Genomic DNA, 16,987 nt, shown 5'->3' on the forward strand with positions numbered 1-16,987 from the left:
CCAGTGATGTTGTGCAACTGAGTAGTTTAATGAGTGAAAACCTGTAAAAATAACATTAGGAAATGTTGCAACAGTCCTAATTAGTCACTACAACTGCTGAGATTTTAATAGGTCAGTGGCATCCTGCCCATCTCAGCCTCTCACATGGACTTGTTAAAGTACTTGATCTTGTGTTACGTATGAGTGCTGGCCTTTCATCTTCTATTCACTCAGATTATGCCAGAATATGAGAGAATAAAGAACGCCAGCTAGTGTGGGTGTGCTGAAGACAGGTCTGAAGAAGATGGGTATTTCCAGCCAGTGGTACCACACAATTGCCACAGACAAATCTGAATTGTTCACAGTGAAAACTGAATTTATCTTCTCAACTTTTCTCAGGCTTGTTGTCATTTACCTATTGCTTACAAAGGGACTCCCTGCCCCAGTTCTAACCCCAGAAAAGTTATTTCTGTCCTGAAGAGCATCATCTCCTGATACTACCACCAGACCGAATGAGCACATCTTACCATAGTGTTATGAAGTAATGAGTCAATGTCAATGCCACCTAAAATGAGCACTAACACTGTGCCAGTGTTATCCATCCATCCAAGTGTTCCTCTGTTTGCCATGTAAAGCAAGACCACCATGTTGTCCTGATTGCAGATATACTGGTGCGGTCAAAATAACAGGTTTGGTTTATTGTCCTGCTTTACTCTGCAAGGCAAGATGAAATTGCTGACTGGTCCTTTCTCACATTTCATTGTTGTCCTGTTCCCCTCTCCTTGAATTTAAAGGTTTGCCGTTATACAGTTTGTCATTTGTATTGATTCGTCTTGACCTTAACATTTAAATCCCAGTGCTGACCTGAATGAGCTGAGATTCCAGAGCACAGGAAATCCTCTCAAATGAAATGAGAGTTTATAGCCTTTTTATAAATGGTTTCACTCATAAATAGGAAGTCATTTTCTGGGAAAAAATATCAGGCTTTTCTCTGTATGTTCACTATGTGGAGATTCTTGACAGGTGAACACCACAAAGTAGGTGATATTCCAAGCCCTCCCAGCACCACACAGTTCATGCTGTGGTTTTACTGAGAGCAGAAATCAATCATTTCTATTTCTCTTTCTAAACAGCTGTCTGTGAAAACGGCTGTCAGAATGGAGGTCGTTGCATTGGACCAAATCGTTGTGCATGTGTCTATGGATTCACTGGCCCCCAGTGTGAGAGAGGTAAGAAACATGTTTTCATATTATCACTGACAGAACACAGCATTAGGAGCTGTATATTCAAGCATATATACTAGGGATACTCAATTCTGAGTCAATTTCTGCTCAATTCCCTGGCATGAAGATTCAGCACTTAATAACAACCTCATGTCCAAAGCAATCCTTGGGATCCCAACTGACTGCGTATCTGTTTCATGTCTGTGGATCCTTCTCATTCCACATGTGGCCCCTTGTGGCTCTTTTGTTAAATATATATAAATCCCTGTGCTCAGTATAAAAGAGGTATTTTTCTCTTGGGCATTCCCTTGCTTCTTGTCTTGGTAACCAGGGTGTGGCTTAGAAATGTGAGGAAGGACGTTATCACAGCATCCTCATAAGGGAAGGTGACACCATCAGCCCCTTCCTGAACACTAAAAGGGAAAAATAAAGTAAAACTTTCAAAAATTTTCGGTGTGGTGGATCAACTCAGTCCAAGCACACATCCTGTGTCTTGCTCATTCCCCTCTCCCTTCGGATGCGGAGAAGATAGAAGGAAAGCAAAAAGACTCATGGATTATGATAATGTTAGTTATCATAAGGAAGGAAAGCAAAAGCTGCATGTGGAAGCAAAGCAACACAAAGAATTAATTCACTACTTCCCATCAGCAGGCAGATATCCAGTCACTTCCTGGGAAGCAGAGCCTCAGCATGTGTAACAGTTGCTTGGGAAGATGAGAGCCATAACCATGCTATTTTCCTCCTTCCTCCTTCTTTTCCTGAGGCTGAGCACAATGTTATGTGGCACGGAATATTCCATCAGTCAGTTCAGGTCAGCTGTCATTGCTACATCCCTTCCCAATCTCTTGCCCAGCCCCAGCATACTGCACTGGATGTGAGGAGCAGGGAGCTGGGAAAAAAAAGTCAATGCTGTGAAAGCACTTTTTATCAACATCCTAAACATTAGTGTGCTATCCATACTGTTTTAGCCACAAATGGAAAGCTCAGCAGCATGCAGTCTGCTATAAAAAAGTTAACTCCATCCCATCCAGACCTAACACAACCAGCTAATTTTGGTGACCATCTTGAGTTACCTTGAACTAGATTTGCACGACTGTCAGAGTTCCCTGATACTACTCAGGACTGCAACTACTCATTGCAGCTCTTGCAGAAGAGTTAGAGACCACACAAGTTAAGGGATCACAAGCAAAACAGTCCTTTAAGGATTGGCCAGATTGCAGAAGAACTCTGTTGGAAATAGATTGAATGCAGTTCACCAGGCAAGCACTCAGCTTCTGTATCAGTAATATGGAAAGATGTCTCCTGCATCTTTCACTCTATAGAATCAAACTCCTGCAGCAATTCCCTGAATTTGACATGTCTTGTCTGCTGCAGGAGGCCTTTTCTTTGGGCTGAAGGAGATCAATACCATGGACCCTCAAAAAATTAATGATGTCATCAGTGCTAACAGCTATTGATTTGCAAATTAACATGGATCTGAAATCTGAAAGTTCAATATTCCAACCTGTGCAGAATTATTTTTACTATTTAGTACTATATCTATTTGAAAATCTTGAAAACTGTGACCAGAACCAAAGGTTTTCCATGAATTTTCTACTATATTTTAGTAAAAACATTTCAAAGGGAAACATCAGCCAGCTCTGTTTTGTTGTAAATCTCCCTCAGTTCATTGCCAGCCGCTCATCCAGTATGAATCAAAACATCTTCACTAAGAGCCTGAGAATATGCTCTTAGTGACATGTGGCTTTGCTGTATTTCATCCAGCCAGCCAGCATGTGCTGAGTGACTAGATCAGGTTTACCCCAGTGTGGGTATGGCTGAGGTTTTGGCTCTGAGATATGAATTTTCTCCCTTTCCTGTTGGCTTAGGTGGACATCTCACAACACTGCTCTGATTTGATGTTGGCAAGGGCCAGAGTGGCACAGAGCAGAAATGAAACTGAAACACCAAGATGATGTGTGAACTCCCAGGATTAACATCAAAGTCCCCTGGAAATATTCTGCTTTTCTAGCCTCTCACTTTCCCGAGATTGGGATAATTCTGTTTAACTCCCTGTTCAAAGATTGGATTGTTCTTGAGTTTAAAATTTTTTGTTTGTTTATTTTTTTTTTCCAAGTTGGGGATTTTTGGCAATGTGATTTAGAGGGTGAGATAGGAATAACAGTTGGTTTCCGGTAGCCCAGGCATCAGTCAGCCCTGCTTGAACAGAAGCCAGCAGAAATATGCAGAACTCAAAATAGTTGTGCAATGTTCCCTGGGTTACAAAAGTCTCTACTGAACTTCATACTGCAGGTGCCCTATAAAAGGCCTTTGCTGTGGTTTGAGCATCACATTTATTGGATGCCAAGAATTTAAAAAACCTCCACTCACATTTACTGAAGTAACCTTGCATTGTTCCAGTCTCCTCCTTTGTACTCTGCTGCAGAAATTGGTGGACCACTACATTCATATATTTTTTAATAACTCTCCTTGCCTTTCTCAAACAGGCATGCACACACACACTCCGCTTTATTTATGGAAAGATATTATGCCAAAAGCCTTTCTCTTTTGAAAACTGTACCTTGCAAGCTTTTTTCCTCTAAAATTCCTGAATGTGAGGTCGAGAACTGTCCATAGAGTTGCTTTCTTTTTTCCTAGCTCACAGGTATCTGTAGTTGATATGAACATTGGCTGTGTTTGATAAGACATTAATTAATGTTTTAAGACATTCTTGTATACAGCAATGGACTTAAAAATCCAACTCACTTTACTTTGTGTGCATGGTAGGAGAGGGGGTAGGAAAGCCAGCCAAAAATGGGGACTGAACAAGGACAAACTTTGGAGACAGTTTGCAATGTATAAAGTAATTTAAATAAAGAGAGGATTTTTAGAAAGCCTGTAGAGATTTAGTTTGGTCCAGACTTGTACTAAGAGACAAAACAAGCTCTCCAGCTGTGTATACACAGGTCTGCCCTGCCAAGGCAAACAGAGCATTTGCTTTTCTAAGAGATGTTAAAAGTTACACTTTTCAAAGAAGCTTCTGGCTGGGAAATCTTTGGGTCTGGTGAGGTGGTTGTGACTGACCTACTGGTAATCGGTAGTGTGACAACGAGGAACTTAACCCTTCCAAGGAGAAACTGCTCTCCTCCTCCATTGCTAGACAAGTTGAAATGAAGTCCCTAGCACCAGACTTACTGGAAATACGAACACTTGAATTTCTGTTCAGTTTCTCCTTTTAGAGCAGCCATGGTATGTGACATATTTACAAGCATCCTTGGAAGTCTCCAGTAATAGGAGACTCAAGTAGCAGTCTTGAAAGCAACACGGATCATCCATAACTCTCAGTTTAGCTCTGAGTCTCATTTTATTTATTTATTTATTTTTTCTGAAGAAACATTAATTCAAATCAGAACCTAAAACCTACTGGAATTGTAAGTAGGAAGGCCAAGGTTCAGCCCAAGGCTCCTTACCGATGCTCTCCTAGTATGTCTCATAAGTGGTTGAGTACTCTGGAAATTCCTCAGATTCCTGCTGTGTATCCACAGGGAGAGAACTTCCAGTAACACCAGTTACTCTTTAGTAAGACATCATCCACTTTTCTCCTTCCCACTCAGAGTAGTTACAGTGATGTTTCTCTTGGGAGAACTGTTGTTAACTACTAAGTGCAGCTCTCTCGCATTAGGCAACAACCCCAGCATCCTTCTTGGCTAAAGAGTGCAAAGAAAATAACAGTGACTACCCTCAGCTCCGTGCTGTGACATTTCTACTGATAGGAATAACCTGGCCAGGACGATCAGAACACAGTCAACTTGCAGAAGAGAGGAGGTAGGATACATCTCTCAATCTCTTCCAGCCTGCTCTTGAAATGGAGCAGTTGGTTTGAATCACAACTGGGTAATGGAGAGGTCTATAAGGTCTACTGCTCCATCCTGAGTCTGGCCCACTAATTATGGTTACTTGGAAAATTCATTACATCTCCACCCTATTATGTTCCTCAATAAAATAATAGCCATTTTGCTGCAGCATGGGTACTGTGAGGATTCACCAAAGGGTTGCAGGAGAGCTGGTAAGTTAACCACTAACAGCGATGAGAGAGGAATTGAGGCAGTACAGTGGTGGTGAGATACAGCCCACTGCACATTTACTCTTGTCCAGGTTCCCAAATTAGCCACCTCCAGGCTGGAACTGGAGTGTTAAATAAAGCAGAAGATTCCTCAGACTGAAAAATGATGTTAAGAGACCAGTCTGTTAGGAAGGACAGACTCAGTTCAACTCATACTGCAGTGGCTGGCTGGCTTCTGGACCAAGAGTTGGTTTGCCTCCACCACACCTTTTTTTGTAGGTGGAGATGTCACTTCAGCCTAAAAAAAAAACACTATTTTCAGCCTGAAATAAAAGCCAGGAAATGTGTATTTTAAAGACACCCTTATTATCAAAGTTCACCAGTATCTGTGGTTCAAGTATAGCAGAACCAGGCCAGGTGATACCTTACATACAGGTGACACTGAACTGATGGCTGCTTGGCCTTGCAACCTGCTAGTATGTTTGACAGAGTGGTCTGTCAGCTCCTCTGCTACTCATCTGTGTCCCTACCAAGGAGCTCAGCACAGGCATAACCAAGAATCCAGGCAAACCAAGGTTCCAGGAGAAATCTCTCTTGTGCCAGTCTTCCCCATGAAAATTTCTTCCCAAGGACACCTAAAAAAAATGGCACCATTACTTCAGGAATAGTCTTTGGTCAAATACACATTATAGCCTGAGGGCTGTATCCTCATCAGCAGTGCACACACTGACTGAAAAAACACAGAGGGGATGTTCCTCTGCAGAGAAATATTTCTTGTAGAAATGAGACAAGCTCTGAAAGCAGGGACCTGGGTTCTTCTGCTCAGTCAAGGTGGAGGAAGTGAAAGCTGAAGCAAAACCAGTTCAAAACAAGGAGGTTAGTTCCAACTGGTTATCTTCCGTAGGAATGTGCTCGATCCCCCTTGTACTACATTGCCTCACTTTAGACTCCTTTGAAGTAGGTGTATCCAGCTGAGCACATAAACTCATGAAACCTTATAGGTAACGGTGATAGCAGCTCTGGGCAGGATTCGTTGACCAAATGCCTTTAGGATGAGTGTATACAGAGAGGTGATCAGTTCATCCACAGATGTCTGCACTATGGACTTCTCTGCATTTATTTATGTGAAGCCCATCTATGGAATTTTCAGATCAAGAAGGGATGTTTAGTAGGATTTAGGAAAGACTCCCTGGTTGTCATACATTGGCTTCTCTGATGCTGGATTTAAAATCTTTAACTCCCAAAGCAGTATCAAGATAGCTGTTTGTAGACTTCTCTCTGCTGCAAGGCACAGCATGGAGCCGTTATCTCACATTGTTATATGCAGGGCAAAGATACTAAGTTGTTCAGAGGAACACACAGATCTATTCATCCAGGTAATATCTGTGCCAGAGTGCTGGGGTTCTCGGAACGGCTTATTAGCACTGTACAAACACAGCTCTATTGTTTCTAGGGCCAACATTAGCATACAGTAGTATGGCTTGCACTGTTAGGGTCTGCTTTCATACAGGGGCTGGGGTATCAGTTTAGATAGGCAAGCATTGAAAATGTACCCATCTGTGTTGATGAACAGAAGGCATTCAAAACAGATTATAGACTTTTAGGCTTTTAATTTGATTTTATTTTGAATTTATTTTGATATAAACCATAAAAAGAGATCTTTTAATTTTTAAATGATAATAACCTGAGTTCCTGAACACTATGCAACAGCTTCTGCTGCTGTAAACTCAACAAGCTGCATGTTCAACAACTCAGGACTACAGTAAGAGGCTGCTTTGTAATGGAAGCAAGCTAACTACCTTCACACTTCATTCAGGAAACGCTCCACTTCAGAAGTAAATACTGTAACAGCTAGGTACTCAAAGAATCATAGCATCATTTCCTCCTTCCACTTGACATCTTCAGGGATAAAAACTAGGGAATATATTGTATAACCCCAGCAACATTGGTAACATGATCTCACATTGCATCAGTGTTGGAGGAAAAAAGTATAGAAAAAAATGAATCTTTGAGGAGAGAGGCCGATTCTATTTAATAGTTTTCTTGAACTTTAAAGAAAAAATGAAACGTTGAGATGTCAAGTCTCTGATTTCACCCTCTTTCAAGTAGGAAAAAAAAAATGTTGCAAAAAAGTGTCAACATTGGTCTCAGATGAAGGTGTGGAAGATTGTCCTGTGTAAGAAGGATGAGGTTTAATTTGCTTTTTTTTTTTTTTTTTCCCCATACAAATGCTGAAGTCATTGCTGTCGATGCCAGTTGCTCCCTTCAATGAAAACATATCTTCTTTTACTCTGAAAAAAAAGGATTTTTTCATAACATTCTTGATCTTTGTGGTGAACTCCTTCATACTTTACAGCATCTCTAAACTGAGTTGTGGTTGCAGAAGGGTCCCAAAACCTGAAGACCAGGAAATCTCCAAAGACACTTGGAGTTCTGCAAGCAATAGGAAAGACGAAAAGACAATAATTTGGTCATGTAGCTGTCTGTAGTTCCTATCATCCAGTTCAGAAAACCCTCGCTATGTCTCCATGTCTTCTTTTAAAGGTTCAAGATTTCCTAAAGAACAACAACAACAACAAAAATCAACTCGTGGCTGGTGTTTTGACTCATCTACTTAAATGCAAGTGAACAAGAAAAGAAGAACTTAAGAATCCTAAACAAAGTATCTCACTTTTTGTTTCTTACTCAAAAAGAGTCAAAAGCTTCAGATGACCTTGCACACCATCTGTGGTCCAGGTCAAGCTGTTGTACCCTACACTGGCTCACAGTTTGTATTAGTACAGATAGATGCTCCTTGTAGGATTTGGTCACAAAAGACCTTGTGTTTTATCTCCTGAAGACTAAGCTGCACATGTTGCTTATAGCTGTTGTGTTGTTGGACACTGTTTCTCTAATGGATGCTGGGCTGAGAAATGTAAAACTTGGTATTGCTCCTGTCCTTCTAGATAACTCCTTCTCAAAATCTGTGAAGAACCCAGAAGTGGATTGTATAAGGATAATAGCAAACTTAAATCTTGCACCCATTGTCCAAGTTCTGGCTCTTCTTTTAGCTTGTACTTGAAAAGAAATCCCTGTCACTGCACACAGCGTTGCAAACGTGAAAAGGAGTAAGGATTAGAGACACTGCAAGTCCTAGACATGTAATATCCGTGGAAAAGGCAGTTAGTGGCTCCTATTTTTCTTTTAGTTCTCATTGCAGGAATGCTTTCTTTCAAAACCAAAACAAGCACTGTACTGGGATGAAATGAAACAGCTTCCAAAGAGCAGCTTCTCACCATGTCTTACAACAATGCACTGGTGTTTTTACGGCACTCATATTTCTCCTATTTTATTTTTTAAATGCACTAAGAAGTCAGCCATTTAGTGTGGAGCCACTGAGCAGGACATGGGTGTTCAAAAACTGCTGTGCTTAGGCAGATTAAACACACGATAAAGAGGATTTCTAAGAGTTTGTGTGTGGGCCTCAATCCTGCTCCGTGGCAGAATCTTGGTCAATCTCTTTGTGGCAGGTTTCCAGATGAAGCCACAGCTGCACTCACTGAAGAACAAATCATGTTCTGAATATATAGTGCTTTTCCAAAAGTGCTGTAAGGTGGCAGGGCCTTAGTATTTAACCAGAATGGACAAAAGCAGATCCCAGGTAGCTTCAGAAAAAAAGGGCCATTCAGTCTCCTAGTAAACAAGACATGGCACATGTGGAAAAGGACAGATAGTATCTAAATCACCACTTTTTACTTTTTAATTCACCACTTTTTTTTACTATTGGTAATGTGCCTGTATTCTTCTTGTATCTCCATTATTTTGCATATATCAAGGTGCAATTTTTTATATGTTAACACATACATAACACAAGGATCTCCTTTGATGTGCACTCAGAGCACATCTGAGTTCCCATGATGTGTCTATGTCTGTGTCTGTAGATTCTTCAAAGTTTCAAAATGATTTTGATGTTTTGTTGTTGTTTGTTTTCATTTTTGTTTTGGCCTTGTAAACCCTGGGTTCATCATAACTGATATCATTCCAGTCCTGGAAGAGATCTCCATTAGTGATAAGTAAGACTAACACAAGTCCCCAGATAAACACATTTTTGTATGCTATATCAATTTCTTAAGGATCCTTCCTGTATAGGAAGACAGTTCTTCTCATCCTCCTAATTTCTAAGCATATTTGTGATATTTAATATCTATCAATCTGAATTCCACTTTTATCTATCGTCCTGAAATATTTAACCACTAGAAGAGTTGTTTAAGGAGCCTGTTCCCATAACTGCAGGTGTTTAAGAGCAGGTAACATAAATATTTGTTAGATCTAATTGTGGTAGAGTCAGTCTTGTCCAAGGGAAAGAGGAATCCAAAGTGATCTATTACATTCCCTCCAGCTGTAGCTTTTCTAGTGACAGACGCTCCATGCCATATATAAACAGCATACGTGATCCAAAACACCATTTTGTAAAGTACAGATGGATGTTAATGAGTCTGTCAGCGTAAACGGCACTTTAATCCACTCAGATTTCCAGATGGTGGGAATATTGCAGAATATTCCATTATTCTTACTTGTAAAGCCTCCCCAGCCCATAGAAGACTTATCGTGTGGTTTAGTCTCAGCTTTTCTGCTTCTTCTTCATAATGGTTTACTTCCCAAATTTTCAGTTTAATTTGGATGATTAGGAGAAAAGAATCAGCTATACAGGATGTGTCAGATCTCCCTATGTATATGCTAAAACTCTGACAGGAAGCAGCCAACAGTAAACATGGTCCCTTTATTCACTCCTTTCTAAAACTCGGCTCATAGTCCTGAACTTCCAGAATGCTGCTCTAAGTGAAAGAGTTGAGAGAGCTGTACATATTTTGTACCTTCAGCTGAAAACTGCCCCAGAGACCAGGAATACAAGAACATACATCATGGTAACAAGGGGGACCACAAAAACTTTACAGAAATTTAATGATACATGACATAACTCAGAAAGGTCTTTAATTTCAGCCTTTGCATTTGAGAAGAAGATATGTCACATTTATTAATTCGAGGTAACTAACAGAATTTTTGTTAGGGGGATAAATGGAAAAAATACCTCTTCCGTACTACCTATGTCTGTGCCTGAGGTCCATGCAGAGTGTGAAACTGCGTCTCAGTCTAGCTGCTCTTCTCAAAGTGATGTGGGAAGATACACAGCAACAATCACGGGGGAATAGAGAGATCCCAGAAATACAGACTGGGATGTGGCTCCTGCTTTTTGAAAGCATTTGTATTTGTACTGCTGAGACTATGCAGCACTTTGAAAGAATGAGCAAAGCTTTGACTCAAACACTGGGGAGCTGGGGAAAGACTGACTGAGGGGAGGGAGATGTTACCTTCCTGTCACCTTCTTTTTCTTTTTGTGTCTCTTCACTAGGGTGGATTTTATTAGGACAAATGGAGCTGTCTGCTTTGGTCCCATGTTTTGAAGGGTTAGGAGATATGACACAGTTGATATTGTGGAACAGCCTTAGCTTTTATCTTAGATACCCTCTGTGCCTCTGTCTTCTTGAATTCCCTTGTTGTCTCAGAAAAATGGTGGGCATGGGTGGAGAAATGGTCTGTGAGCTGTCGTAATATGAGACTGAACTTAAATGCTTTGCCTAGCCCTTCACAGGCATCCCCTGAACTGAAAGGCTTCATCTCTTATTCATTTCATATTAATTCTCTGTTTCATATTAATTCTCTGGGAAAAAAAAAAAAGGAAAACACTGGCTACTGTGGCTCATTCTGTCAGGCCCATCAAAAACTGTCTGAGTGGTGTGAGTACAGTATATGGCTGAGAAATTAATCTGCCTACACCCAGCCAGTGGTTCTTCCACTCAATTCCAGATTAAGTTTGAAATTACTTCATGTAAAAATCTTATAGAGGAATGCTATTGGCAGTGGTTAAGATTTTTTTTTCCCAAATGAGCTTTTTAATAGACGACTGTGTTTACAAAGAGATTTCTCATCCTAGTTTGAAATGAGGCATTTAATTGATTTTCCCAGTACTCTGGTAATGCAGATGGTAAGATATAAAACAGAACTCGTAGCTGAGGTATGTGATAGTGTTCCTTCTTCTCAGCCTGCCTTCAAAGGTGAGGCATGAACTGCCATTTCTCTACAATGGGATAGAATAAGCACTTTGTTAATCAAATATAATCCAGAGAGGAGGATTGTTCTGATATATACTGCTGTAACTTGTAGTATGCTTTTAGGCTGAAAGATCTGGCAGAAACTTCACCACGAGTGGAGTCTAACTCCATAGTCAGTTGTAGTTTGCTATTTTCTTCTTGTGGGTGGGTTTATTTAATAAGCTATTTGTAGCCCTGAGGAACCACATTTCCCTCTCCGCAGAAAGCCAGTCATGGTCAGCTGAGAGCACTGGTGGGATCTAGACACATCCTCCTTGCTGCATGCCCATGAGCCTTCTGGTATGAATATAGATGATCACTTACTACTTTTCTCCCTCTGAGAGGTGGGACAGCACTCCCAAAATGCTGTTGTTTTCTGCTTGGTGCTCAGTAAGGGGCTCAGTTCAGTGTGCACAGAAGAACGCTGGAACAATATAGGTTTGGGTCTCCCAGTCTGTGTAGCTGGCACCTCATCGCCTGCACTGAGTTAGGCAGAAAGGAGACTGTCATATCTGCTGACTCTTCATCACTCTTGGATGCAGTGACCTGTGGCTTTTTCTCTCATTCTCAGAGTGGGAAGGGGTGTCCATGTGTCCAACAGAGTGTCCTGGTGTTGTTGAATGTGCTTCTCAGTGCATATGGGAGCAGAACATCACTGGAGCAGAAAAAAAAACCAAGGTTGTGAAGTACCCAAGTTTCTCACATAGCTAAATCCATGGGTACAAAGACAGCCTCTGAAGAGTGGATCTAAACACATGACACATTGGAACAAATGTGCCAAGGGGCCTGGGATGTATCTGGCAGCCACCAGCCACTCAAGGGAACATGACGTCAGAAATAGTCCTTTTGGGAGGAAACTGGCAAGAAGGTAAATGCCTCGTTTCACATTTCACTGATATCTAGAGACTCTCTCTGCAAGGGCCTGTGAGCAGCCTCAGCTAGCTGGCTGCAAGGAGTGCAATACAACACCACGTCACAGTCACCGGCTCAGTGAAGCATGTTTGGAGATGAACACCTGAATCACTGCATTTTCACTGGACTGAGATCAACCCAAGGACGATGTGCATCAGCATTCTGTTGACTGCAGACCTAGACCTGTGAAGGTAGAAGAGGAGGAATGCATACTCAGGAATGGTGTTGCTTGGCTTACATTTACTCAAGGCCCTAGGACAGTTCTACAAATAGACATTCAGCTCACAGTGGCACAGCAGATCCGGGTCTGTCCAGGCAAACAGGATCCACACGCTATGTGTGTGGTGTGGCTGGGAGTTGAAGCAGGGTGCTGTCATGCTCCTCAAGAGCTCAGGAGACTAGAGAGAACCCAGGAGCCCCTGCAGGAAAGCTGAGCATTTTCTCTCTCTGTGTCAGTATGTAAATATAGGGTAGACAGGCTGAACTGGATTGATGTATTTTCATTTCCATGTCCCCCCCTTGTACTTACCATTGTCTCCTTTCCGATGAGGACTTTAAAAGTTCACTGGAGAAAACAGATTTTTTAATCCCACATGAATAGATGAAGCAATTAATTCACCAAGCCTCTCTCCATCATCTTTGAAAAGTGCTGGCAGTGAGGTGAAATCCCCGGTGACTGAAAAAAGGGAAACGTCACTCCCATTTTTAAAAAGGGTAGAAAGGAGGACCTGGGGAACTACAGACCAGTGAGCCTCACCTCTGTGCCTGGCAAGATCATGGAAAAGATCCTCCTGGAAGCAATGTCAAGGCACATGCAAGACAAAGAGGTGATCCAAGACAACCAGAAAGGCTTCACCAAGGGCAAATCATGCCTGACCAATCTGGTGGCCTTCTGCGCTGGAGTGACTGCATCAGTTGACAAAGGAAGGCCGACTGATGTCATCTACCTGGACTTCTACAGAAGACCTTTGATACTGTCCCACATGACATCCTGGTCTCCAAATTGGTGAGATATGGATTTGATGGGTAGACCATTCAATGGATAAGGAGTTGGCTTGAAGGTCATACACAGAGAGTGGTGGTGAATGGCTCTATGTCCAGGTGGAGACCAGTGATGAGTGGTGTCCCTCAGGGATCTGTCCTGGGACCAGTATTGTTTAATATCTTTACCAGTGACATAGTGGGATCGAGTGCACCCTCAGCAAGTTTGCAGATGACACCACGCTGTGTGGTGCAGCTGATACAATAGAAGGAAGAGATGACATCCAGAGAGACCAGGAAAACCTTGAGAATTGGGCCCATGTGAAACTAATGAAGTTCAACAAGGCCAAGTACAATATGCTGCACCTGGGCTGGGGCAATCCTGGACAAGAGGACACAGTTGGAGAGGAAGTTATTGAGAGCAGCCCTGCAGAGAAGGACTTGAAGGTTCTGGTGGGTGAAAAGCTCAACATGAGCCAGAAGTGTGCGCTTGCAGCCCAGAAGGCCAACTGCATCCTGGGCTGCATCAACAGAGGGGTTGGCAGCAGGTGGAGGGAGGTGGTTGTGCTCCTCTGCTTTGTCCTTGTGAGGTGCCACCTGGAGTGCTGCATCCAGGTCTGGGGCCCCCAGCACAAGAAAGATGTGGGGCTATTAGAGAGCGTCCAGAGGAGCAACTCTCCTAATGAAGAAAGGCTGAGAGAGCTGGGGATGTTCAGCCTACAGAAAAAGAAGGCTCTGGGGTGACTTCATTGCAGCCTTTCAGTACTTAAAGGGGACTTAAAAAAAGATGGAGAGGGACTCTTTGCTCTATCAGATAATGACATGATGAGGGGGAATGTTTTTAAACTAAAAGAAGGGAGATTTAGATTAGTTGTTATGAGAAAATTCAGCCTTCAGAGGATGGTGAGGCACTGGAACAGGTTGCCCAGAGAGGTTGTGGATGCCCCATCATTGGAGGTGTTCAAGACCGGGTTAGATGAGGCCCTGAGCAACATGATCTAGTTGGTGGCATCCCTACGTATGGCAGGGGGGTTGGAACTGGATGATCTTTGAGGTCCCTTCCAACCCAAGCCATTCTATAATTCTACGATTTTACTATTCTGGAAACAGGGTGATTTACAAGTAGCAGATTTGAGTATATTTGAGACCTGGGGCAAATGTGCTTGGAGAGGAGAGTCCAGAGCTATTAAACCCCTATGCTACCCCCAGAACCTCCATGTCTGCACTAATCAACCATTCAACATCTCTCTTCTATGATGGAGAACACAGCATGGCAGTGCCAGCCTCCTGCTCCAACAGTGACTCACATTTCTACAACTGCTTCAAGTATTGGCTCTTTGTTGCTGTGTGTGCTTTGTGCCTCAGATGCCACTGGAGCGAAGAACCCTCAGAGGAGGGTTGTACATGAAGCTCTATCTCAGGTTTCATCAGGCAAAGATTTTGACAGGAAACTGTAAAAATAGGACAGGAAAACTTAAAAAAGTTCTTTCTTTACTATTTCATTTGAATGTGTTTTTTCAACAGTTGGAATGTCTGGCCTTATAAACTGCCCCAGCCAGATTTTTCTTTTTTTGCAGAACTCCAAAAAATTAAACATCAAGAATATGACTGTGTTTGTATGAGGTAAGGAAATGACTAGGTGGAGAAAGTATTCCATGAAAATGGAGTCCTTCACAGAGACCCTCACACTCTCTGCACCAACCATCCATCCTCTCACCAAAGCTGTCATGGACGTACGCAGCCTGAGAGGTTTAACAGATATTTAGGGTTACACTACATGCAGAAACCTGTAATCAATGTACTAAAATCTGCTTTTACTACAACAGGAACAATTGCAGAATATTTGGTGGACTTGTATTCACTTCCTTCAGTTTGTTTTTTGTCTGGTGGATTTTGCATGGTGTTCCCCTGGGTACTTTCTGTCCGTGGTCTGTCTGTGAGTAGAGCATAAATTCCTCCATTTAGGCATTTAATTTGTAATTTATGAGCTCACCTGGCAGGTCCCTGAGAGCACAGCTGGGCTTCCCTGTGGGCTGAATACCTATACCAGGGAGAGCAGGCATTGTATGGGAATCTTTGGGGTAGAAGTCTGCATGGGAATCTGCCAGATTAGTGCCTTGCCTTGATTGCATCAGCTCTTGCTCACTCCCGGGGCTGTGCTGACTGCCTGCTTGTGTGCTTTCTGCCCCAAAAGCCCAGAAGGTTACAGACAAAAAGAATTGCAAGGCTTTGCTCCCCTGGCCTGGGGACCAAGTCTTCTGCTGACGGAAATCATGCAATGACATTAGAAAAATAGATATCAGGCTTGCTATCCACTATCCTTGCCCCCCTTTACTGGTTTGCTGAGCTTTTAGAAAGCAATGTGGAACTCTGCCAAAGCCTGGGGTATGTTATAGTGACCTCATCACAGTGAGTCTGTATCTCTCTTGGGGATGACTTACAAGCTGCGTTTGTCCGTACTGTTTTAAGAAAAAGCCCTTCATTAAAAGCATTGTTTATTATGAGATGGAATTTGATTTTTAGCAAAGAAAATCTCTTCTTCCTTGCTGCTCTATTTATTTATTTTGCAAAGAAGGAATTCACATGGCCCATGGCCTGTCTCATAAGGGGATTCCAGCTAAATAGTGTTAAAGAAACGAGGGTCTAGAAGATGGAGTGAGAGTGCAGAGGAGAGCTTTTCCATTGCTTTATGTTCCTTTTAGTGTGGAACCTGCAGAACTGCTTACATGAAAGGGTCAGGCATATTTGTGTTTCTGGGATTATGGTTTTAAATAGCAATGAATGTAGTGTAATTGTTCCTGCTTTTGAATATTTACCCAAGGGTGTGAATTCCCATTCCAAGCATTTATTTACATGGCGACACCCTGCTGGGTAGATGGATGTGATAGAAGTGGGGAAGGCTATCCTTTTTCTTGTGAAAATTTTCAAGCAAAATCCTTTTCTTTTTTAGAAGTTCCTTGTCAAAAACTACCTTTTAGTTTGTTTGTTTGTTTGGTTTCCCAGAGGGACAGTAAGGACAAGTTAAAAGAGAGCAAAAAGTTAATTTAAAATGTCTTTGTGTGTTTCCACAGCAAAGGAACAATTTCAACTGGTTATGAAGTTGTAACTATTCCAAGTTCAGATACTGTGTCAATTCAGCTATTATAAAAAGCAATCTGAAGTTGCATGTAAAGTTGTAATGAACATCTGAAAAATGCCTTTATTAATAGAAGGGTTGAGTTTGAGAGCTCCTTCAAAGAAATTAGACTGAGTTGCTGAAATTAACATTTCCCTACTGAAAAATGGCATTCAATTATGCCATATATCCCAGGGAAACATTCCCTACAAAAGATTTCCATTTTCTTCATTTAATATTAGGGAAACCTAGCAATAAAGAAGGTGCCTTGCAACTGTTCTACATAAATGTTTGATAGTCTCAGAGTGGTAATTTTAAATAGTCTGGATGGATTATTCTTTTTAATGAGATCAAGCTGCATTTCTGGCAAAAATTACAGTTGGCAGAATCGTGTGACATTCTTATTACCTCTTGTAGTAGGTGAGATGTATTCTGGCAAGGTGAACTTGGGTGAAATAATGTAGGCAAAGCCAGGGCAACATCCCTGATTAATGTAGCACCCTAGGTGCTGGAAGCAGGGATAGCTATGAGGCTTTGTGGTCTGGCTTGGCTGAATAGGGACTACTTGAATTATTAGCTCCACTCTGATGTTGGACTGTCCCAGACT

At 41.9% G+C, this 16,987-nt stretch overlaps 1 protein-coding gene across 6 annotated transcripts in view; it reads left to right on the plus strand.

The window, feature by feature from the left end:
• The window catches only part of LOC137844827 (fibrillin-2-like), a 116,884-nt gene that overhangs the window by 33,962 nt on the left and 65,935 nt on the right, over positions 1-16,987 (plus strand). For all 6 annotated transcript variants that reach the window (XM_068661451.1, XM_068661449.1, XM_068661448.1 and 3 more), the window contains one exon: positions 1,113-1,208. In XM_068661451.1, coding sequence (XP_068517552.1) covers positions 1,113-1,208 — 96 coding nt within the window. The remainder of the gene's footprint in view (positions 1-1,112; positions 1,209-16,987) is intronic.

The sequence above is a fragment of the Anas acuta genome, chromosome 26 (genome assembly GCF_963932015.1).
Source record: "Anas acuta chromosome 26, bAnaAcu1.1, whole genome shotgun sequence".
NCBI lineage: Eukaryota > Metazoa > Chordata > Aves > Anseriformes > Anatidae > Anas > Anas acuta.